Genomic DNA, 24228 nt, shown 5'->3' with positions numbered 1-24228 from the left:
TGTTTTTAACAACATTACTTTTGAGCTTGATGTTAAGGCTTTTCCAACATTTGGTTAGCAGCAAGGCGGGTGATGGGTGGGTGTGTGTAGACAGTGTAGTCTTCACATTTCTCATGTAATGCATAAATCATGATTACATCTATTTATAAACTTGAATCCCTTGAGCTCCCTTTGTCTAATGTTGCATGCATATATTTATAGTTTCTAACGTGTTGGGAGTAGAATTAGATAAGTGGCTATTTCCTTTAAATTGAGTGTAATTGGTAATCAAGTTTCTTCCCATCAAGTTAATTAGTATGTGATTATGGCTGTTAAGCTCAATCAATTGATTATTAATTTTTTAAAAATTTAATGCATAAGGGGTCCCTCCTCCAATAATGTAAGATATTATACATAAGAAAAATATAGTTATAAGTATAATTATATACTAATCTGTATATCAATATGATGTGATTGGTTAAAAAATAAATTTTATTAAAAATAATATTAATTTAAATTTTAAGTATGAATACACCATTCTAATTATATATAGTAAAACTCTTATACATATATAATGGGAGTCAAGTTGATTATTTCATTTTGGTGGACGTCTTTCACCGTCAAAAGAACTTCCTATCACGTGCGTGTTTTCTATTTTTGTTTTATTCGATGTCCACTCCAGCGATCTCCCTCCAAATCAATTGCGTTTTTAACTGTTGTTGTCGTTTTCCTATTTAATGATGCAAGATCGTCTTCTCCAGTTGATATCAAAGGTTAAGGTTATGTATATGTGCCGTTTTTAGCGTTTTTCTGTCCCAGAATTTTATTTTTAGTTGGAGAGGGTTTTCCCTATAATTTAGCAGAAGCAAACAAGACGATCAAGATCAAAACTAGGGTCCCTTGAAGTTAAGCAAAGCACATAGTTTGGCGTGGACTTGGTTCCCCGCGGCCCCAAAACGACGAAACAAAAACTACTTAACTGGTATTAAATTAACTATATATGTTTTCTAAAATTAGTATATTCATAAAATGAATAACATTTTGGTTATTTGGCACTCACTAATGTTCAAATTAGCGATGCTCATCAAGTTTTAGCAAATTAATTAATTCGTATCGTATTTAAACAATCATATTTATGGGGTCCAATCACAAAAAACGCACGACTAAATTTAAGTATTTTACTTTTACTCTCATGAAAAATTTATAATTATAGAGTTAAAACCAATTTTATATATCTTTATCTTTATATATATAAAGTGACTATCTAATGGAATTTTATTGGTTTAACGGTTTTTATTATTTTACCGTTAAAATTAACGCCGTTAGTTGTATGAATAAATTAAAGTAGCTCTCTCTCTATTATTAAAATTTCATATTTTTTTAATCTTTCTCTCCAATCACTTATGAATAAATTCATAGTTATCAAAATTCATGCATCGATCCTAGAACCATGCATTGATAATCATTTATTTAGAATGTATATTAGATATATATATTTTATTAAATATATATCTATATAAATTATATAAATACATATTCTATATTCTATTATTTTTATATATGTGATTTAAAATTTTTATTCATTCCTTATATAAACAAAGAGAAATGAAAAATAATTAAGTTTAAATCTATTTACTAACTACATTTACGAATACAATTATTTCAATAAAATATTATTTATTTATCAATTTAAATTCAATCTGAAACATTAAAATAAAATAATAATAATATCTTATAAAAACCTTAGTATTTTATTTCTTTATAAAAACTATATCATTTTTTAAAAAATAATCGCTTTATTAAACTAAGAAAATGTGATCTGCACGTTACTTTACTGTTAATGGTTTGTCTCCTGCACTTCACAATTTTCGTTCAAGGTTCATTTTTTGTTTTGTTTCACGTATTTATTGTTTTCAGCCATACCCAGTAGCACATGCAGTAGCAAATAATAATATTTTAATTCTAAATATTTCAAAATTGATTTAAGTCTATCTTACTATTTGATATTAAAAATTATATTGTTTTTTCTAAAAGCATTACATTATTAATAAAAAATATTTTCTTAATAAAAATAATATTTCTATACACTGGGCTAACATCCTTTAGACGTTGCCCAACTACTAGTATATATATGTGTATCTGAATAATAATAGGATTACTACTATTTTATTGTTTATTTATTATTGTTTTTATATTTTATTTTATTTTATTTTATTTATAATTAAAGAAGTGATTATTAGTAAAATTATATATTTTAAAAATTTTTTTAAGATTAAAAATGTCAAAAAAATATTTAAAAGAAAACAATTAAAAAACTTTAAATATATTATAAATAATAAATAGATACTAAAAAAATAGTAACCTTAAGTACAACAGTATATGTATGGGAGTATATATCCCAGTACACTTGAGGCGGCACGTCATCTCTCGTATATAAGGCTGTTCTTTCTAGACTCAATTTCCTATTCCCTTTAAAAAAAAAAAAAAAAAACACTTGTCTTGTTATTTAAGGAGCATCGTGTCAGGATAATACAGAATGAGATGGAGTACAATATCCGCAAACATCTGTACACGACAGTGACCGTGAAAGGAATTTCAACTTTTGGCATTTAGAATCTTAGATGCGAACGGCCTCGCCCCCACTCGAATTTATTTCTTTCTTTTTCTCTCTTTGGCTATTGTTTTTGGAGCGGGCCATCGTACCGCCAGTTTTCTTAATTTTTTTTTTTAATTTTTTTAATATATTAAAACATTTTTTAAAAATAAATAAATATATCAATACATTTAAAATCCCTCCCTTAATTATTTAATTAAAAAAATTTATCAAACAATACACTTAAACGGTATAATTTAGGTGGTACAATAGCTTTTCGCATTGTTTTTTCCTTTATATTGAATATATCAATTTAAATTCAAGCTAATAATTAGAAGTTATTTACTAGAACATTTTTATTAGATTATTTAAATATAAATATAAAATTTACATAATATGACATGATTTTACATTTAATTATTTCACTTAAAACTTATTTTTACATTAAATTATCTATCTATTAGTCAAAATAATAATAAAATATTAAATATTATAATATTTTTTAAAATAGTTTTATTAATTTTTTAAAATTAAGAGCGTATATAGAAATATATTATTAATTTTTATTAAATAATATGGAGAAATAATGCATTAATAAGAATGAGAATGGGAGGAAGAATAGAGGGAGAAAGTGTATAAAGATATTATTTTTTATTCATTTAGATATGAAATAATAACAATTAAATTTAGTTGCAAATCTTAACTTTACTGTAGCTAAAAATTAAATATTTTAAAGTTAAATAATCTAATGTAGAGAATTTTTAAGTTTTATTAACTAAATTTCTCATCAAATTTATATTTATTTAATCTAATAAAGATGCTCTTATACATATAATATGCTGTATCACAAGTCTAGCTTGAAAAAATCCTTAATTCCACTTAACGCATTCCATTTTAAGCTGAGCATGTAAAAATACAGGTTAATCGTCAGATGGGGAACATCTTGTCTGTCATGTGTACAAGCCCCAGGGTAACATTGACATGGCAGCTAAAGGTTAAAACATGACTATAAAGGAAAGTATCAAGGACCTGTATATGTCGACTTCTTATACAGTAGTCAATGAAAACAAACAGGGCTATATACTTCTTCTGTTTTTCAATTAAGAGTAGTGAACGAAAGGTAATGACTACCTGTAATGAAATCAGTGTAAAGAGCCCTTCATTTTATGAAATTTCGTTTGTCTCTAATTCTTCTTTGAAAAAATAAAAAATCATAACTATTTGGTTTAAGTAAATATTTTATATTTTATAAATATGATGAGATTTAGACAGTGAGTTGAGATGAAAGTTAAAAATAAAATAAAATATTATTAGAATATTATATTTTAATATTATTTTTATTTTAATATTTAAAAAAATTGAATTGTTTATTATATTTTTGGCGTGTACAGAAAATTGAAAAACTAATCGCCACCGATGCAAACCGACCGGCCATGTCATGAATCAGTCGGAACCAATGGTGAACCAGTCGGCACACGATGGCATTTCTTCAAAACTGACATTAGTCAATTTTGCAGCAATTTGACCTTGGTTCAAAATGTTAAACCAGCCAAACCAATAAAGCTTTTTAAAAAATATATATATACATATTCAAAATGACGTCATTCCACTTAAGTTTAAATAGAATAGCGTAAATTTCTACGTATAGTATACAACAGATAAAACCAAACAGTATCATTTCATGTAAAGCGTATGAAAATAAAACGACACTATTTGATTTTAAACCAAACGAGGTTATTTCGATATTAGACCATCTTCAACCTCCAGCTTCTTCTTTTCTTTACATCCGTTGCACTAGTTCTTTCTCTTTTTGGCGAACTAAGCCACTAGGAGAATCAAAAACTGACAAAGAACCATGGAGTCAATATAACTAATTTTTTTCCTCCCCATCAACCAGTTACGATCGTGTTCTCATCTCACTTCAACTGTGTCAGTTTTGTCCAAAAATTACATCGAATATGTTGGTTTTCACACGTATTATATTTTATAAAAAAATTATAATAATTAAATTAGATAAAATAAAATGAGTTGAGAAGAATTTTTTTTTTAAAAAAATAGGATCATTACGTAAAAATTATGTTTATTTTGTCCGTCATTTATTAGTGTGACCCATGTTCCAAGTCGTTATTCCCGAAAAGAGAAATGCATTAAATTGGAGCTACCAGTTACCAATGGATTTTATTTTCTCAATTTGGAAACAGTAGAGTATAGAGGCAGAAAGCTGCTAGGATCATTTTGAGAATTTCTTATTTCAAATTAATTATTTTGGGGTGCACCGCCCATCTATCTATATAAATTATATTATATATAAGGTGGTGGTGGTGGGCGTTAAAAAAGGAAAAATAAAAAATCAATGAGGAATGCTTCTGCTTCACTCTGTCTGTGTGAGTGTGAATGGAAAGTTGAGTTGAGAAGATGGGGAGAGGTGTTGGAAAGGATGCTGCAGGCTATGGCGGCCATGTGCATAGCCCTCAATGTCTGTCGGACTAGGACTACCTACATTTATTTTTACAAACAATTAAATCTCTGATTCGAAGAAGTCATTGCATTGTATGAACATGATGATCCATGTGCTTTGTCTGTTCCTTCTTTCTCTTTCTGTATTATATGCGATTCATGTCATCTGGCCTTGCTTATAATTCAACTATGTCTCGGAATAAATGTGTTGCGAGTCTTCAACAATGAACATAAGTGGCGAACGCCGTCACACAGAGAGTGTGTGTGAGAGAGAGAAACAGGGTACTACGTATTATTAAACGATTGTCAATACGTATGTATATCCTCTAACTCTTGCTAATTCCTCCCTCTCCCAAACAAAAAAGTGAAAAAAATAAAGATAATATGATAATGAGAGCCTTGTCAGACTCAGTTAAATTATACGATTCGAAGAGAAATAGGAAATGGTCCCCTTCCTGCTCTGCCTAATTTGACATTAAAAAAAAGACAACATACACCCAATCAACCTTAACCTTGTTGATTTCACAGTGCACGCCCCCGACGGAACTGCCTCCTGTCTTGCCAATCTCTTAACAGTTAATACACACATCACCACTAGAACTGCTCCTTCTTCCGCACATACCCCAATCCATATTGCGTGTAGCATAAGTTGCTTCATTTGACATTCATCTAAATCATATACTTGAATATTATTGGATCACACATGATCCACCTAATTAATATCAATCATATAATTCAAAGAAAAATCCTTCCAACGGGTCATTCTATTTATTTCCAAAAAATAGCCTCCCAATAAGGACATGCCATGTATGAGTTTCACTTTATCTTTTACTATGCCGCACCGCAATACAGAACAACCTCTGTTTATCTCCAAAATCACCCCCACCAAATCCTTTCCCCCTTGCAACCGACGTAGACCCTTCTCCCCTCTCTTGCAATTGACGGTGTAGCCGGGTTTGATGGCAACGGATCCCAAGAGAGTGACTTGCAATGGAGGCGATGACGGCTAGAAAATAGAGGTGAGCTGAGCATTGAAGATTTGAGAAAGAAAAAAATTGACTTTCGAATTAGAAATGTAGAACTCGAGAGCGAGAGAGAGCGGAGAAAATTGTTGAGTTCAATGGAGAAAGAGAGATCTGCTTAGACCCCTCTCAGTCCTCTCCAGAGAACTTCAAAAATTTCTTCCATTTTGTTCAAACGCATTTCTTCTAGATCAATCGTAATTTTCCTTTACATTTATTGGGGTTTTTTTTTTCTTTTAAAATTCTTAAATAATATTAAAAATGAAGAACAAGGCTTCTCTCTTCCTCAAACAAGTTGTCTCTAAAGTCAAATCAATGGCCATCAAGAACAAAACCAGCGTGACCAAAGCTTGCTTTCTAGTGTTCCCCTAATTGAAGAAAAAGAAGCTTTTACTGAATTTCATCTCTAGGTTACCGGCAGCAAAATCTCGACCTTGCTCTCTAGATCTTCCCACCATGCCTCCATATTTCACCTCACTTTTTCCAAAAATTAATTCACTTTTCATGATTTCTTTCTCTCTATAATTTGTGCTATTTATGTAGAAATGGTTTCAGTGAAAAGCGATCTGAGAGTTTGGATAGGCGAGAGGAAAGGAGAGAACTGGTCGTATGTAGTTGCATCTATTTTACTTTTGTGTGATTTCTAACGTGGCAACTCATCAAAGGAGGGTTGATAATCTTCTAAAAACAGCCCGACTGCTTCGAAGCAGGACTGTAATTCAAAACATCTCAACACATTAATTATGTGTCGAATTCATATCAAGTTTATGGATAATGTCTAAAACCATCTACTCTAAATTTCTCTTTCTTTTTATTTTTTATTTTTTTTTTATAAAAAGAATTATACAGAGTCAGGCGATAAAAAGCTTCGTGAGTAGATCGAGCTCCAAATTAATTAGACATCTTTGAACTACACATTTTTTATTTTTTTTATTTTATTTTTTGTTTCATGGGACAGTAGTTGTGGACCTACGGACTGCATATATATGAAATAATAATAATAATGTTTTTTTAATTTTTAATTTTTTTTTTGCCTATAATCCGTAAAGCAGATGCGGACAGAGGAGATGGATTCTATATCAATAGCTGCGTTATATAATTTCGTAGATCCTCTAATCAGTAGTACGCACAATATCATATAAATGGCTATGTAGATCTTTATTTACAAGATTAGGCCTAATCCGTAGGCAAGGCCCGATCTCAGGTTTACCAGTGGGCCCGCAATGCCAATACTCCTAGCCCAACAAAGAAAATCAACATTTTAAGAATTCCAATGCATGACACTTTGATCTGTGCAGAGCTGTTTGATGTCCATAAACAGCTTTCCAAGTATGACAAATAATAATTGATAAACGGCCTCGCATGAAACAGCATGTAATGATTATAGGCCTTTTTAAAATTAAAAAAAAAAAAAAAAAAAAAACTCCATTGTTCGATTTATTACTTTCTAAAAGAGGAGGGAGAGAGGAAAAAGACAGGAAGATTCCTCACCAACAGTAATGATTTATGATTTATTTAAGCAAAAAAGTTAGATGATAAGGAAAGTTTGAATTATGTTGAGGCAGAGCAATATTTCAAATACTGTAACGAGAAATTAGTTGATAGGACGGTGTTATTTTTTGAAAAAGAGGTGCAAAGAAAAGAAAATGATTGTGTTAAGGGAAAAAGAGGGGGCTTAGAGTAGACAAAAAGGCAAATGATAAAATTTTTAAAAAAGGGTAAAGTCACCAACCAATGGCATATGAATTGAAGTTTCAACAAATTTCATTGAAATAGTGGGTGGAGTATATAAGCATCCAACATTTCTAGAAATAATGACGAATTAAGAATCACCGGGTGGTTTTCAATTTCAGACAGCCGGGAGTGCTTTCCAATAACTTTCTTTTGTTCAAGCATAAACTACCAAAAACACATTCAAATCTAACATACAAGGAAATCATGTTCTTGTAACCAAAAAAATAATAGCTTTTAACCTAATTGATGTGCCCTCAAAATATTTTTGAGGAAATAGATCATTCAGAGATGGATTATCGCTCCTCCCTTTTAACTTTATTACCAGGGTTAGTTTTCATTCAGTTCTTTCCTATCCTGGATCTGCGAGCACCATCTCATGATCTCATGCAAACCCACAAATCCTTGATAACTGCTCATGCGCCCTCAGCTAAGATGGTCAAACACCAGCAAGCATGCACCACCTCCTGCCTGCAGTCAATCCTAAAAAATACATCTTCTCTCTCTCTCTCTCTCTCTCTCCCCCAAAAGGTACAATTTAAATATGCATATGACACGAGATTATTGCATAAAGAATTATGCTCTTAACAAAAGTATTAACTTTGATGATAGTGGCCATCCTCCCCCCATTTTAAGAATATGATGTTAACATTTCAAATATATTTATTTAACAGAGCCAAAACATATAACCTACAATGACGTATTGACCCAAAAGCCACAAAGATTCCTTCTCACATTCAGAGGAGGAAACTACCAACTCTCTCTATTTTAGCTTATCCCAGATTTAAGATTTCAGATTTCAGATTACATTGCTACCTACTATTCTAATTCACATCGCTAATCACAACCACTTACTGCTTTTAAATCTTTTCAATCCTTTTATTCAGAGTAATATATTTGAACCTAAGAACCACCACCTCAACAGAAATTTCATCCCACACCGCTTGGACAATTTCTCATTTTGTGCTAGCTAACTCTAGTTTCATCTTTTAATGCTTTTTCCCATGCAACATACCTTAATTGGTAGTGGTAGCAGTATAAATTTCACCCAATCCAGGTCTTCCTACTTTTTTTTTTTAACTCAGCTTTTGAAATGGTAATTCCTTTTCAAACTCCAATGTTTGGTTTGCTCTCTCCCTCTCCCTCTCCCTCTCCCTTTTCTATTCTCATATAAGCTAATATACACGAGTTTCAATCAACACAAACAAATTCATTGAATTGAGAAGAACAAAGAGAAACACCAAGCATTCAGTAACATGTTACATTTGGAGCACACATCTCATAGACAGATTCTATGTTCAGAAGCAAAACAAGCAACATTAACAATACTTGCAAATTACGACAGGTGGGTATCAAATTGGTTGGGAAATGCTATGAAAGAAATGAAGATTTACACGTCCCAACCACTAGTAGTTTGCTATATACTGATGACTGTACTTCCAATATACTACATACCAATTTGGTCATAACAGTTTCAGACGTCATCCATAAAACAAAACAGTGTCACACCTGAACACAAAATTTTACAACCATAATCACACCAACTGCCCTCAAATTTCTCTTTGTTTGGCAAACGTAAGTTATAGTGCTGGTATTACAAACCAGCACCAGATACTAAACAGACTGACTCCAACATCTTACTCCCCCGGAACAAAAAACCCATATGAGAACAGACTCACCCAAATACTAAAAGGGGAAATAATTATATATCCATGTTTAAATACTAAATTCCAAGCCTGGAGTAAACACCAATTTACAGCACAATGATCGAGCAGAAATCTTCAATCAGTATAAGGATCATCAATTAATGAAAACCAAAACTTCTCACTTTCACTTCATCCCGAGCACAGGAAATGTTTCGTGTGCTTTGAGTTGATTTGGTATCATCAATCTAAGAAGGATTTGATATTGAACCTGTAAAGGAGCTTCTTCTTTTTTGAGGTTGGGTTATCAACCGTGAGCAGTATTTTGCCTAGTTCAACAACTTTAAAGCTGTTGGACACCACTGGTTCATCAGTAGGGGCCTTCTTTGCAGATTTATGTATAACAACGGTATATCCATCTTCAGCGTTGGGTACAAATTCAGCACCATAGGTCACCTCCCAGCCAACCACTCGAAGCTCCCAAACAATGATGCATTTCTACAGTTTACCCAATGTCCAATTAGTAAAAGGATGTCTCTTTCATTCATCATCAATGATACATATAAAACACAACTAAATAGCAATTTTATATTAGAATTAGCAAATAAAAACAAAACAAAAATAGGGAGAAAAGAAAAACGGATAAACCAAGGTTAAAAATGCAATTAGACCTCGTAAATTATGATTTCCACAGTTTGCTTAGTTGCTGGCTTAACCGTAACCTCCGTGACTGGATCAGAAATGCTGAATTCTGGGTTGCAATCGCAATAATCGACACTCAGTCCACCATATTGAACTGGCACTTGCTCAGGAGATATGTATCTGATTTACCAAGAGCAATTTAACGTTAAAATCAGCAACAAAGAAAGAAGTAAAGTTGATAAAGCAAAGTAATAAGTTCAAAATTCAGCATTCAAATTTCAAAATATACAAAGTATCTACTAACTTGAAAAGGGTTTCAGCAGTCTTAGATGGCCCAGTAAAGACAAACTTGCTCTTGGTCCTCTGGGTCATGAATGGACTGATCATCGTATAGAACGCAAGATACCACCAAGGAACATTGATAAACACCTTAAGAAATCAATACCCAAGCGAAGCAATCAAATTCATCCATTTTGATGGATCTAAAACATATTTGGCATAAAACAAAAACAACAAAGACCAAAAAAAAAAGAAAAGCGGGATTATCATACCTGTTTGGCTACAAACTCGGGATAATTGTCCTGAAGCAACTGAAGAGCCTGCTTTGTGGCCAGCCTAAGCTCGCGCTTCGCGGGTCCTGGAGAGTTCTTTAGGTCATTGACCTGAAAGATGGTGCAAACGCCACCAGGACTAAAATCAAGCTTCCTGATACTCCTCTCCAAGAACTGTATCCTCCACCGCAAGAATTTGGCTCTCTTCTCCTCATCTGAAAATGCTTTTGCATACACCTCCTTGTTCTGAAACTCCCCATATACATTGTAACACACGGGATGCTCCTCTCTGTCATATCCATGCATAAAGACTACCTTTTCCCACTCGTCCCCGAGATCCTGGTCGATAAGCGCATCGACCCCGAACTCCTTCCTCCATTTGATGGTGTTCCTGATCATGATGAAAGCGTCTTTGACTTTGAAATCCCTGGCTCGTAAAAACTTGAGCAGAATCACATCAGTCCTGTCGTCCTTAAGAAGAGGAACCCCCCAAATGGACACCTCCTCCACTTCTTTCGATACTTCTTGGGCTTCCTTTTCTGGGTTTTCTTCGATTCTCGCTGGGGTATCTTCTTGCTTTGTCTGTGCTTTTCCAGTTGAACTCTGTTTCTCTGCGCCTTTAGGTGGTGGTACGAAAGTAAACCGGCTACCGTCGAGAGCTTCTTGGACGAGCTGCTTGAGTTCTTGCAGAGCCTTCCGCTCGGGATCTGAGAGATCAGCCGCTAAGTTGCTCTCCTCCTTGAACGAGACCAGAGACTGAGGAATCATTTTCTTCTCAGTCGGCTTCTGTTTCTCATCCTCAAACACAGTAACCCCGTCTTGGGTAGCTGAAGTTTTCACCTCCACAACTGCAGCCACAGATGACGGCGGAAGCTCTTCCTTCTCCTCCAGCACCACCAGGGGACCTGACTCGGCCGCTGGAAGTGGGGTAGGCGGTTGCTCCTTTTTTTCAGCCACAGGGAGGGATTCAGACTCTGTCACCACCACGGACACTGGGGCTGGTGATTCCTCCATATAAGTTGGTTGGTCGGAGGATGGTGCTGGAGGTGGGGTAGGCGGTTCGTCTTCTTTCTCAGTCATAGCGAGTGATTCAGAGTCCGTCACCACCACCGACACAGGGGCTGGTGACTCTGATTCCTCCTTATCAGTTGGTTGGCCGGAGGATGGTGCGGGAGGTGGCTTTGGAGTTTCATCGGCCATTTTGTTATGAATGTAGAGAGATAGAGAGAGAGAGAGAGAGAGAGAGAGAGAGAGATGTTGGGTGAAGAGGAGAGGGGGTTGGAAGAACTGAAGAAAGGGATGAGGTTGAGGGCGCCGAGCGAAGTAGTAAAGGGCGGAAGTACTACATACAACTCTACGCTACTATTCCATTGTGTACGGTATTTGATGAAGACAGTCGTGAAGCCTAGCGACACGCGGCAGTGAACTAAGGGGGCTGTGGGTGAACGCAGACCACGGACGGGAATCCTAGGCATTGCAGTCCAAAACTTGAGAAATATTTTTTTCGACTGATACAGTCGGCTGTAAAAAAATAATTAATATATAATTTACATGAAAAAAAATTATTTTTATAATTTTTTATAATTCATATAGATTTTTTTAAATATAAAAAAAAATTTTATAATTTTTTTTATTCATTCTGTACAATCGACTATATACCGACTATATGTGACGACTATACGTAACAAAACTGACAAAACTTTGACCTATGAGGTTATTCAAGAAGAAAATATCTATCTAATCCTAATGGAAATTACAAAGAGTTACTCTAAAAAGTTCATATTTATTTTCTATTTTATTCTCTTCGACAGAAATAAATAAATATTCCCCACTTGGAACACAGTCTTTATCACTTCTCCAAGCGATCTGAATAATCCATGTCTTAAAAAAAAAAAAAAAACATTTTTGGGAAAAATAATACTGGGAAAAAGCGAAATGAAAAAAGTTCATGGGCCGAAACAAAATCTTGGAGAAGGAATAGGGCCTGTTGGGGTTCGTGCAAAATGAAATGAAAAAAGCCCAAGTGTCTAAATAAAATCCTGGAGAACGAATAGGGCCTAATGGGGTTCGTACAACCCAAATAAGCCCAAAGTGGCACCTACTCGCACTCGTACGGAAGCAAGCCCACTATTCATTCAGTATTCCTTACCCTAAATCCTAAAATTGGTGAGCGAATCCAAGCCATTAGCATCAACACTTCAACGAAACAGAAACCCTCACTGATAAACCAAACCAACCATACCCAAGCCAGCCTCGAGCGCAAGGCAAGGCAAGGCCTCCCCCATTATTTCGTATCGAGATACATAGCAACTCGATCGAAAAATCCATATCTTCCGAAATCACAGTGCTAAATTACTAATAGTCTAATAGAAACCTAGAAGAAGTACAAGAAGAAGAAAGAGGAATGGCCGAGAAGAAAGAGATTGTGCCTCCCAAATACGACTTGGACGCCAAATGGGACGCCTGTCTCGACCTGACCGTTCGCCGCTTCGTCTACTCCTCCTTGGCCGGCGCCTTTGGTGGCCTCCTCCTCTTCAGTCCGTTCTCTTCACCCTCTCTTCTCTCCTTTCCTTGTCTTAATTTCCCCCCTTGGCTACTTCGAAAACTTTACTTCAAACATAAATGAATGCTTACTATATAAACATTTTTTTCCTTTTTTGTTGTTTTCTTGTCCCATCACTTGTTCTTTACTGAAGATAATACATTTCCTCCCCAGACCAGCAGTTATATTGGGAGTAGCTTCTCGATTTCGGTGTTTTTACTGAGATTTCGGAGTATTCGAATGTGTGATTGCTCTGCTGTTCGATTTCCTTACTGGCTCTGAATTTTGAGTTAGACAAGAAATTAACTATGAATTGGTTTTTATTGGCCAACTTCTTTAATCCTAAATTCTTCAATATTTCTCGCAAAGGCAACGCCAATTGTTTTAAAAGAAGTCTAGAATGCCTTTAGAATCTATTTTGGTGACACCCGAGAGGTTCGGGGTTGGAAACATTTTTTGATAATTTCGGGGTTGGAAACATTATGATCATTTGTCATGTTAAAGAATCTGTTAGAGGCCACGTGTCCCTAATAATGCAGGCAGGCTGGCTGGCTGGCTCACTTATTTTGAGCAGCAAAGTGCCGGTGCTGAAAGCCAATGGCCACATAGCGGAATGGAATCTACCGATTTATTGGATGAAAGTTAAGAGGTGTTGATGACAATCTGATTTTACAATGCAACTGTATATGCATTTATTACGATCTATGTGTGTCTCGTTTGATTATAATATTTCTTCCAATTACTATAATGATATCTCTTGATTTGAGATAAGGAGTTGATACAAGGCACACCAATAAACGCTTCATTGGTGGTACCTGCAAAAGATCGGCCATCTCTGTAGGTGTGAAATGTGTGCATTTAAGGAAGACAGATGGCACAGATTAAGGTGTGGTTTGGATTCAGAGATGAGATGAGATGGTTTTAGATGAGTTGAATAAAATATTGTTATTATTGTTTTAGGATTTGAAAAAGCTGAATTGAGATTTGAAAAAGTTGTATTATTTATTATATTTTGTGTGAGAATTTGGAAAAGTTGTAATAATGAGATGAGATGAGTTGAGAAGGTTTCCGAATTTAAACATGGATTTTACCAAGTAGGATAGGACCTCCTGAAAGTCAATTTTTAATTAAAACTGTGCTACTGATCGATGGCTGAGTTAATCAGCTGATGGGATTTAGCTCCACTATAAGCCCTTACCTAGATGACCATTCGTTGTTTTTGCTTGCTGTTGTTTTTCTTCTTTGTAACTTGAGCCCCCTTTTTTCCAGAGCCTTTATCCTAGACTTGCTACCAAGTTTTGTTCCTTTATGCTTGCTACAAGTTGCAAGTAAGGATATAGGAGGCAACTATATAATGAGGCTGTCTATTTCATGTTTTGTTGAACACTTTAAACAAACCTATTTTACATCTTCAAGACTGTCATTCTGTTGGAATATCTTTTATGTGCTACCACTGAGTGCAGGGATGCATACTATTTAGATCTTTTTGCATAAAAAAACTTCTTTTTATAACTCTCTTGAAATTACTATTATATTTTCTATACCTGTGTGCTGCATTTTTCGTACTTTTTTAAGCTTCGTAAAAGAAAATGCTAGGTGTATTGGATTTAGTATTATATCTTCGGTTGCAGTCTCACTCTTTTAGGAGTACTGCTGGCATTATGCCATTAGCCCAATCCAATCATCTCATAATGAGATTCTTAGTATTAGATGTAGGTAAGTTGGGCTGTTGGGGTGGCCATTTTGATCAGGTTGGTGCAACACGATTCCTTTTCTGTCACTTCCAACAATCAAGTAGAGTTTATAGCATATCAAGAAAGAAACTTGTAGTGAGAGTCATGTGGTAGGTATAGCTAGTTATTTATAAGCATTTGAAGGCAGGACCCTTTGTTTGGTGATTATGACTTTTCTAATTTGCACTGTGAGTGAAATGCATATTTGAATTATGCACAATAAATTTCTGCTCTCTGTTCATTTATGAATGCATATTTGAATCATGCACAATAAATTTCTACTTTGTTCATTTATGATGTTGCTAAAGGCTTTTATCCCTGGCATAATGATACACATTTTCTTAATTTAAAGCTTTCTCCTTGGTCCATGTATTCTGATATATCAACCCAGGGACTCCTGTTACTCGCTGGGCATCGGTGGCTTTTGGTGCTGGGGTGGGCATTGGATCTGCTTACACAGACTGTTCTCGTTTATTTGATGGATCTCCAGCAAAGGTGACAGCTCCTAAGAGCACAGAGACGGCTGCTCCTGGGAGCACGGAGACTCCTGGTCCTAAGATCACCGAGACATCCGCAGTTCAGGTAGACACTTCTTTTGAAATAATGACTGGGTTAAGTCATATGAGAATGCAACACCCCAACTTAGGTTTGATCAAGCCATTTTGTTGGCGTTTATAATGTTTTTCAATGGGATCTGATTTTGAAGCATAGGCATTTACATTGGTACAAAGTCATCTTCTAAATAAAAAGATCAAAATAGGAGTTACTTTGAATGCAAAAAGAGTTTTAGTAGTCCGGTATAAGTTCATATCAAGGAATTGTTCCTGGCCGGTCCTGTTCTATGCCACACTTTCAATAGAGGGTATCAAGACTATGAAAATGACAGTTGCATGTTGGTCAGTTAATTTATGAACCCAAAGGCTATGATCTTAGGAAAATGCTTGGGCCACCGAGAATGATGCCCCCAAAAGTGACTAATCCTTTTTTTTTTTTTTTTCTTTCTTTCTTTTTCTTTTAATGGTTAAGGAAGTATTTTTTAATGAGTTTGTAAATTTTTTTTACATGTTTAAAGGGGTTTAAAAAATGTTTGAAAAATAAATACAATTTGCACTATCGGTATAACGCAGAGGTCACATTTCTCGGTGGCCCTAACATTGTCCATAATCTTATTATTGTTTGCGTACATTTAATGCATTTTAAAGAAGAAACTTGTATGCTTATTATGAATTCCTTTTCTCCTTTCAGGAGGCGGGGACTGAGAATTGATTCTCTTGAAGTTAATCATATGTTGGCTGGAAAAATCAGAATTGGATCGAGATTGTTTGTGGATTTTCTCACCGTGGATGTTTTTTGAATACTTAGTACAAAACATTGTTTTTGATGGATAAATGAGTAACCTGGTGTACGTCGAATCCCAGTATCTCTAGTTCTGTAATCCTACTATATTGGGTGGAGTGTACTTTGGGGAGGAAAAGGAAGAAATAATTTATTTTCTTGCAGGGCTTGCAAGAAAGTGGTGTGACTTTTGCGGGAATGGAACTGCCGTCCCGACCAACATGTTTCGTTTGCATCTGTTGGTAATTTGGCATGACATGTTTCAACACTTTTTAACTTTTTTTCAAGGCACAATAGCCTTGTTAAGAAAAAAGAAAATATATATCTCTACGATTTAGATGTTGAGATAAGTTGAGTTGAATTGTAAATAATAATATTTTTATATTTCATTGAGATGAGTTTAATATTTTTAAGTTGAAATGAATTTAATTTTTTAAGTTAAAATGCATAAAAGAGGGTAAGTTGAATTTAATATTTTTATGAAAAGATAAAAAAATAATAGGTATTATCAATGATTTGTGTTAGGTTCCATTAAATACAAAGAAAAAGAATGACAATTATCTATCTTTACCATCGGCTGCAGCGATAGCACATATGACATCTGGATCAGAAATCTGACATATCCGATACATTGCCATCTCTTCGACCGTGCATACGAAAGAAATACATTGATATAGAATGAGAATTAACATTACCCTCGGTTGCAGCAAGCACTAGCATTAGCTTCAGCTCTAAATATAAAAGAAAAAAAGAAAAGAAAAATACACAGGTGACTTGACATAATTATAAAATTAAGAAGCCGTTTAGCTGTTGTTTACAACCAAGCCATCGTACAGAAAGTTTCTCATCATCGTGAAAGCCTGTTCTGCATCTCCATCTTCTTCAGGAGATGCAGGCCTGTGGGCAAACCCATGTCCTCTTTCCCCGAAAAGCACTACCTTCGCTCCGCTACCTATGCTCTTCTCCATATCCCTCAAGACATTGACAGGACAAAGTGGATCATCGTCCCCAGAAATAAACAGTACAGGAACACTTATCTTAGAAGCTATAGATGGGTCCATCCTGGTACCATAAAAAGAGACCCCAACGCCAAAACATGTGCCCCCGTCTCTGGCCAGCACCTCTATCACCCGCCCTCCTCCAAAGCAAAAACCAATTATGCCAAGCTTCTTTGAGATTCCTGCAGCAACAAATTCATTCACCATCCATTTTGTTGATGATTCAATGTCTTTGGCCACCCTCTGGGGATCTTGTCTACCAATCCATTCTTCAAACATAGCCTTTGGCCTGTCCCTTCCCCATGGATCTCCACGAAATAAGTCTGGAACTAGAACACTGCAGTTGTTTAACAACCAAAGGAAAATTATATATAGCAGTTTAAAGAGTCTGTCAAAGAACAATAGCCCGTCACATGACAGAATGATATAAAGTTGAATGGAAATAATGATGCTTCAAGGCCAAGCAACATACTTGTAACCATTACAAGCAATACGATATGCAAACTCTCTTGTGGAAGAATCTTCAAACCCAAAAACATCAGACAAGAGCAGTATGCCAGTTCCATTATTATTTTTAACTGCCTTGAAGAGATACGCTTGGATGTTATCAGCACCCTCCCCAAGTGAAAGTTCCACTCCACTGACTAACTCGCATGCCTCATCGTTTATGCCATCTTCAACTTTCAATAGGCTACATGATACCTTTCTTACTCTATTCTCTGTAACTGATCTTCTAAAATTTAGAGTGCATCTCCTCTGAACATAAACTGAAGCTTTACAGTCAAGAGTTGCAGACTTCTTCCAATATGCACAAGATAAACAGTTGCACTATGCCAAAATCAAGATGACCACAGTTTGATATGCACAAGTAGTAGATCATATGGATTGCTTTACCAAAAACATAAAGAAGGAAAAAAAGAACGAATTTTGGCAAAACCAATTTAAACATCCGCCAAAAATGAAGGAATACTTCATACCATAAGTCAAACTTTAGGGATTAATTTATTAGATCTCAAACTCTTGTAGATATGATGTAGAATATCTTTTAGGATTAACTTTTGGTTTTTGCTTATCATATCAACAAGATTCAAAATTCACATTTCTAGTTTCAGTTCAAACAGATTTGGTTTCAGGTTTAACAATCTTGGAACAAACCTCAAAAGAACAAACACCAAACGTGTCTAAGGATCAGTATTCTTGGAGGGAGGGGAAATTAGACTCTTAAGACTATTGCTAAAAGAAATGGGTCATGCTTAAAGAGTTAGCTAGCTACGGAAGGGGAAGAAATATTGCCCATTAGGAAATCAATTAACTATATCTTCAATAATTACGTGGCTCCATTTTAGTAACAATCAGAATCCACAAGCATGCCAAATTACCCAATTGCAAACACACCTTTCTATAGTTCGTAAAAAAAGTAAGCAAATAAACTTGGGTCTAAAATTTCATTTTCACACACACACGTACATACATGAATCATAGAAAGTTTATTAAGAAAGATTGCAAGTGATATAGCACAAGATGCATATACATATACATATTGCACCACTTTGGGCATCAACCCAAAATATAAGCATCCAAAAGATTGTATAAACAAAGAAAATTAAAGAGGAATGGGAGAGAAAGTACAGAGAGGAGAGCAGAGGATGAGCAGACGTTGCGAGAGGGTGATGTTGGTACTGAGAGTGGGCTTCTAGGAGACAAAAGGCTGAAGGTGCTGGAGCTCATTGAAGCACGAAACCAAGGGGCTCCCGTTGAAGCTAAACCCATATCCCTCTTCACTGGTTAACTCCGTATCTCAGTCACCAACACGGACTGTCAGATATTTTCTTCCAACGGACGAGAGCCCCTTATATTACGATTTGGTGGATATACGGACCCACAATTTTGGGTTGAGCTGTGCTAGCCGGCGCCCAGCGGTCATTGGCCTAGCACATTTGTGTGTGTGTTTTTTTTTCATATTTTTTTAATATATTTAAATATTTTTTAAAAATATATTTAAAATATATTAAAATATATTAAAAATAATTTTCTTAATTAATAAATAAAAAATAAAAATAAAAATAAAAAAAGCTTACTAAGAGGTCAAATGAAGCGGTTAGAAGTGAGCAATATAGTAGATTTACTCGAAAGGATTTGGGTAGCGTTTGCAATACATGATAATATGTGAATCCAAAATACGATACGAAAATCAATAAATTTGGGTTTTGATATAAATGTTTGGTTTAAAACGGATTGAACTATTAAAATACCATTAATAAATGAGTTAATTTGCTTAATTTGAAATCAATTCACAATAATTTGTTTAGATTTTATTTTAAAATTATAATTTTATTATTATTGAATTATAATATTAATATTTCTCAATATGCATATATTTTTATTTTTGAAATTGTAATTCTAAACCTATGCTTATATTTGTTATTGTAAAGTTTATAATCTTGGTTTTTATTACAAGTTGAGACTTAAAAATATTGATTTTTTTTTGTAGGTAATATTATTATTATTATTATTAGATATTATGACTACTAAAAAATATAAATTTTAAATTTTAAATAAAATTATATTAATCATGTCAAATAGATCGAGTTTTAATTTAACACATTTACATGAAATAAATTGAAATTAGTCATACTGTGTTGACTTATTTCTAATTCATTATTAAACAAATCAAAATGGGTAACATGACCTATTATTTAAATAGATCAAATTAGCTTAACGGGTCATATTAAGATTAATTCATATAGTTAAATGTTCATGACTTGACATATACAAACACAACCTATAAACATAAATTGTCACCCCTAATTTCGGTGGACATAGAAGAGGTACAGCCCCTCTATACAACTTGAAGCCATAGTTTTCTATTAGTCAACTAAAACTTGGCAAGTGATTAAAAAAATAGTAGTTTGTGCTTTAGAAGTAAAGATAAATTAATGTAATTTTATATGATATGTTACATCTACTTAATAATAAAAATAACTTTTAGGTTTTTTTTTATTTTTTTATTTTTTTTATAAAATTTCTTCTTAGTTAAAGTATTTCTCAACAAAAAAAAAACTTCTCTTAGTGCAAATTCAATGATAGTTTTATTTTGTAACATGATGCATATAATAAAATTATAAATCATATATAATTTGTAATAAACGAATCTCAAGATAAAAGCAGATAAAAATAACCACCATGTTCCTTACCCAGCAGCGGAAACTACGAATATGGGGGGAAACGACGATTAGGATGGTTAACAAGGCGTGCGTTAGCCAAAAGGCACATCTATGACCAACCAAATACCTAGACTTCCCAAGCAATGCATTTAGGTAATCTTACAAGAAAAGGATGTATTGGCAGCCAGAATCCGCCAAATCAATCTCAGTACTCTCTCTCTTGTCTGTACGTAACCATTACAGTTAAAATTTGACAGCCAAAATCAAAATAATCACAGTTTACCCTCGCTTTGGGAGGCAGCAGAAGCTGTAATATGAAGTTACATAGTCTATTGTATCTCCAATGATTGTATAGCGAGCTTGGCTGCAACCATGGAAATATTCTCTTTAACTATTTCTAGGGAATCTTCTAGCCTTTGATACGTGTCTTTAAGATCCATGGCCTCTAGCTTCAGTCGTTGTAACTTCAGCAGTTCTGCTTCAGTTGATCCTGTCAAAGTAGCAAATCCATATAATTCATCATGCCAAGCTAAGATTATTTTGGATATTAGGCTCCATAAGATTCCAAGAACATCAACATAACACGAGTAATTATTTTAGTTAGTGCTAAGGCCTTCTAACATCCCTGAAGAGCATAATATGGGCTATCTCTATTTTGGATATGAACGCTACACAAATGAGAGAGAAAGGCGAGGACACAGGAGATCAAGGCAACCATTTATCCTCAGGTTAGTTTAATGAACAATTAGTAATGAAGTGGAACACCCAAAGGCTAATGTAGATAAGTTGGCATGTAGTGACTGATAAAATAGGAAGAAGAAGATAAGCTAGCGTGTTGTGCTCGTGCATATTGTTCTGAATTTGACATAAGAGATTTATGAGCTTGCAGAATAATCAGTCACCGCAAGTTAAGAGAACTGACTATTTTGCTAGTGAAAAGCTAAAGAATGTTGAATAATGGATTGAGAGACATTTGCCTGTAATAGGCTGGAGTGCTGCAAAGGATACACGCTCTGCCAGGGACGGAATGAAATCTTCATCACACTCGAAGGATGGCTCCTTTTCAGCCCACAACAAAGAGTTTGTGATGTGAGTCTGCAACGATGCTTCATTTGGGGTCTGCTGTCACAAGATAGTATACAGACAACTCTTACACATCGAAAAATGCAACCGACTTTCTATTTTTTTATTAAAAAAAGTATCATGTCTTTTTATGCACAATAGCACTACAAAGAGTCTATCAATGACATATAATCTACAACAATGAGCAATTCAGGAATCGTACCATCATCAATAAAATGCTAATTCACACACAAATGATTGATTTTCCATCTCACAGATTTTTTACCAGAAAGTTCACCTCTCGGAATGTCTACTCTGTGACAAACAAACCATCTAACCAACAGTCATTATCAGAAAGGTGGTATTGTGAAAGAGTCATTATCTTTTAGAATGAATTTGAAGTAACAAGGAAATAAGAGCTGCACTCTGATGTGATATATGCAAGACACGGCATCTGTGATCAGTTAGTCAGTATCCAGATCAAAACAATCATAACATACAAATGCTAGTTAGATGCCAGAGGGTCTATGTCAGACACCATCGTGACTCCCTCTTTGTGCATTTTTGAGGCATCATCTCCATCACATATACTCACTAATGAATTTCTAATTTCTAGATGAAAAGCTTGACCTCCAAACTCCTGTGAAATAAGAACCTGATTTTCCCTTTGGAACCATAGGTACCAGAGATGCAAGTAATATTCTCAGAAATACTGTTGCTATTGGTTGGATGACAACAACCAAAGCACATGCTTTGGCTATCCCTGGCAATTGCACTCATGCTCAACATTTTTACTTCTGATCAAGGTTAGCAAATTGATAGAAAAGATGCTAGAGGATGCATCTGTTATGAATACTTTATTCTCAAAAATATCATTCTTCAGAAAGTGGGAAAAAAAAAACAAAAAAAACAAAAAATATTTAATATGCAGAGCTTCTTTTTCCACTTTCTCAATGTAAGGATGGTGGTTTAAGCATTTCCTCGTGCCAAGAAGTATCTCCATTTCTTTGTGAACAAATGCATGTGTGCACATTTTCATGAGTGCATTTGCACGCAACACATGCACACAAACACAGTGCTACCTTCAGTTTGATCTCCAAACTATTCAAATTGTAGATAGCTTCCCTTACTTCCACAACTTTTGAGCTCACTTTACTTGAACTTTCAGGAATCTCATCCTGCATTGGTATGATTACACCTAATAAGTAAGGATCTGCCTGCACAGTACAATTGCAACATGGAAATAAGAGAACATTAAAGAGCAACTAAGCTGAAAGATTGAAACTTGTTAAATGCAATAAAAAACCCCCCATGCACACACATTGGACAACGAAATTGAAAGGCGTTTGAGAGATTTAACCACGTGAAATATTAACAGAAAGTTTATCAACAGAATTTAAACGTTTGAGGTTCAGTGTTCATTCACCTTAACAAAATTCAGAATCTTGGTTCGACCAATGCCCCTTATAGTGACCAATGCTCCAACATCTAAGCGTTCAACCTACAGAGAGCTGAGTCTTAATTGGGTCATAACCTAATATTTTTATTGAGTGAAAATCCTGGAAAATTCTGAAGCTTACGTTTTCTATAAGAATCAAACAACCAAATTTAGCAGCAAATGATGCTTCACCGGTTGAATCACTAATTGAAATTGGGTCCAATACAAAATGCACAAAAAGCTTCTTCTTTCTTAATAACGACTGCAACCAAAATAATTAAGAGATGCATTACGACGTATAATCAAAATCGATAAGAAAAATAAAGATAGATATTCAGTACCTCATCCAGCAGGGATAAATATCTTGCTTCATATAAATGTAGCGTCTTACGCTCGGTTGGAACAAGAACCTAGTATTAAAAAAAAAAAAAAAACGAAAAGAAACAAAAAAAAATTTCACGTCGTAACAAATTCAATAGTAGGAGTAAATAAGTTGAACCACAAAACATAGAACTTGTGAAACGTAAATTTTATCAAACTCAATAATCTGGTCAAAACAGAGAGGGTTACGATTATACCTCGTTGATGTTAAAGGGAAGAAGCGGAAGCTGAAGAGAGCTGGCAATAGGGAGCAGAAGGCGTCGTTTGATAAGAGGAAGTCCAGAATTCTGAAAAATGGTGGTGGCTCTGGCAGAAGACGAATGGAAAGGAAGGAAATGAGAGAAGTGGGGGCTGAGCGGGTTTCGGGTAGGGACGTGGCGAAGTCGAGTTGTACTACTGGTAGCAATAGAGTTGAGGATAAGGGTGGTAAGAGTACTGGTACAAGTCATGGAAACTCTCGCTGGAGGTACCACTACCACTGATACCAGTCGAGTTGTCCCTCGTTCGTTGCAGTCTCTGCTTGTTAACTACTGGAAAAATGCCCCTTTCATCTTACTTTTAGTATCATCCTTTTGTCGTTCTTTGATAATTCACAAGTAAAAATTTAATGTAATTTTTTATTTATTTGATATCACATAATTTTTTTAAAAATATATATATATATATATTTATATGAACTAAGAGTTTTGGATTAAAAATAAAATTTGTACACGATGGTGCTCTTTATATATATATATATATATATATATATATTACTACACTTACCCTGTTTACAAACTTGTATTTTGTTGCATACGAAGTAACTTTTTAAAATAATGAATTTTATACGAAATCATTAATTTTTTTTAATTGTTTGTTAGATACTATACTTAATTTAACATATATGTTAATTTAGCAATGCAACGTGAATATGAGCCTTGAAGATCTTGCTCCAACATAATCGTTTGTATTATGAAC

General features: G+C 34.5%; 4 protein-coding genes across 12 annotated transcripts; 1 reads left to right on the top strand and 3 right to left on the bottom strand.

The window, feature by feature from the left end:
- Positions 1-9171: 9171 nt before the first annotated feature.
- Positions 9172-11957, bottom strand: LOC122316459 (patellin-3-like). The gene is made up of 4 exons (XM_043132984.1): positions 10619-11957; positions 10372-10496; positions 10097-10247; positions 9172-9923 (listed from the first exon to the last, which is right to left on the bottom strand). Exons 1-4 carry the CDS (start codon positions 11816-11818, stop codon positions 9669-9671), a joined length of 1731 nt encoding a protein of 576 aa, XP_042988918.1. The 5' UTR covers positions 11819-11957; the 3' UTR covers positions 9172-9668.
- Positions 11958-12783: 826 nt separating this feature from the next.
- LOC122316971 lies at positions 12784-16496 on the top strand. Its single transcript, XM_043133845.1, has 3 exons — positions 12784-13155; positions 15285-15475; positions 16139-16496. The coding sequence occupies exons 1-3, from the start codon at positions 13023-13025 to the stop codon at positions 16157-16159; spliced, it is 345 nt and encodes a 114-aa protein (XP_042989779.1). The 5' UTR covers positions 12784-13022; the 3' UTR covers positions 16160-16496.
- A 334-nt stretch (positions 16497-16830) lies between these two features.
- Positions 16831-19061, bottom strand: LOC122317297 (carboxymethylenebutenolidase homolog). 4 transcript variants are annotated; one of them, XM_043134293.1, is made up of 3 exons: positions 18856-19061; positions 17699-18054; positions 16831-17563 (listed from the first exon to the last, which is right to left on the bottom strand). In XM_043134293.1, exons 1-3 carry the CDS (start codon positions 18994-18996, stop codon positions 17032-17034), a joined length of 1029 nt encoding a protein of 342 aa, XP_042990227.1. In that variant the 5' UTR covers positions 18997-19061; the 3' UTR covers positions 16831-17031. The 4 variants fall into 4 exon arrangements, with proteins under 4 accessions (XP_042990227.1, XP_042990228.1, XP_042990229.1 ...); XM_043134294.1 differs by having other exon boundaries at positions 17699-18024; XM_043134295.1 differs by having other exon boundaries at positions 17699-18021.
- A 1441-nt stretch (positions 19062-20502) lies between these two features.
- On the bottom strand, positions 20503-23876 carry LOC122316596. Of its 6 annotated transcripts, none has more exons than XM_043133255.1 (7): positions 23469-23872; positions 23232-23300; positions 23033-23152; positions 22879-22953; positions 22535-22630; positions 21368-21512; positions 20503-20880 (listed from the first exon to the last, which is right to left on the bottom strand). In XM_043133255.1, the coding sequence occupies exons 1-7, from the start codon at positions 23718-23720 to the stop codon at positions 20720-20722; spliced, it is 918 nt and encodes a 305-aa protein (XP_042989189.1). In that variant the 5' UTR covers positions 23721-23872; the 3' UTR covers positions 20503-20719. The 6 variants fall into 6 exon arrangements, with proteins under 6 accessions (XP_042989189.1, XP_042989187.1, XP_042989190.1 ...); XM_043133253.1 differs by having other exon boundaries at positions 22535-22669; positions 23469-23869; XM_043133256.1 differs by having other exon boundaries at positions 21368-21509; positions 23469-23867.
- Positions 23877-24228: the final 352 nt, after the last annotated feature.

This window comes from Carya illinoinensis, chromosome 7 (genome assembly GCF_018687715.1).
Source record: "Carya illinoinensis cultivar Pawnee chromosome 7, C.illinoinensisPawnee_v1, whole genome shotgun sequence".
Classification (NCBI taxonomy): Eukaryota; Viridiplantae; Streptophyta; class Magnoliopsida; order Fagales; family Juglandaceae; genus Carya; species Carya illinoinensis.
Note: the sequence above shows the minus strand (reverse complement) of the source record. Positions and strands in the feature narration are given on the sequence as shown.

Bases quoted from the DNA above. Each gene is read 5' to 3' on its own strand.
- LOC122316459 (XM_043132984.1), bottom strand. From the start codon at position 11,818: ATGGCCGATGAAACTCCAAAGCCACCTCCCGCACCATCCTCCGGCCAA. The intron at 10,497-10,618 runs GTATGATAATCC...TGATTTCTTAAG, and splicing joins CCGAGTTTGTAGCCAAACAG to GTGTTTATCAATGTTCCTTG. The intron at 9,924-10,096 runs GTCTAATTGCAT...GGTAAACTGTAG, and splicing joins TGGAAATCATAATTTACGAG to AAATGCATCATTGTTTGGGA.
- LOC122316971 (XM_043133845.1), top strand. From the start codon at position 13,023: ATGGCCGAGAAGAAAGAGATTGTGCCTCCCAAATACGACTTGGACGCC. The intron at 13,156-15,284 runs GTCCGTTCTCTT...ATATCAACCCAG, and splicing joins TGGTGGCCTCCTCCTCTTCA to GGACTCCTGTTACTCGCTGG. The intron at 15,476-16,138 runs GTAGACACTTCT...TTCTCCTTTCAG, and splicing joins CCGAGACATCCGCAGTTCAG to GAGGCGGGGACTGAGAATTG.
- LOC122317297 (XM_043134293.1), bottom strand. From the start codon at position 18,996: ATGGGTTTAGCTTCAACGGGAGCCCCTTGGTTTCGTGCTTCAATGAGC. The intron at 18,055-18,855 runs GTACTTTCTCTC...ATTTTGGCATAG, and splicing joins CATCCTCTGCTCTCCTCTCT to TGCAACTGTTTATCTTGTGC. The intron at 17,564-17,698 runs GTATGTTGCTTG...AAACAACTGCAG, and splicing joins ATTGCTTGTAATGGTTACAA to TGTTCTAGTTCCAGACTTAT.
- LOC122316596 (XM_043133253.1), bottom strand. From the start codon at position 23,720: ATGACTTGTACCAGTACTCTTACCACCCTTATCCTCAACTCTATTGCT. The intron at 21,513-22,534 runs GTAGCACTGTGT...ATCTTGTGACAG, and splicing joins GTTTGGAGATCAAACTGAAG to CAGACCCCAAATGAAGCATC. The intron at 20,881-21,367 runs GCAAATGTCTCT...CTACTTTGACAG, and splicing joins AGCACTCCAGCCTATTACAG to GATCAACTGAAGCAGAACTG.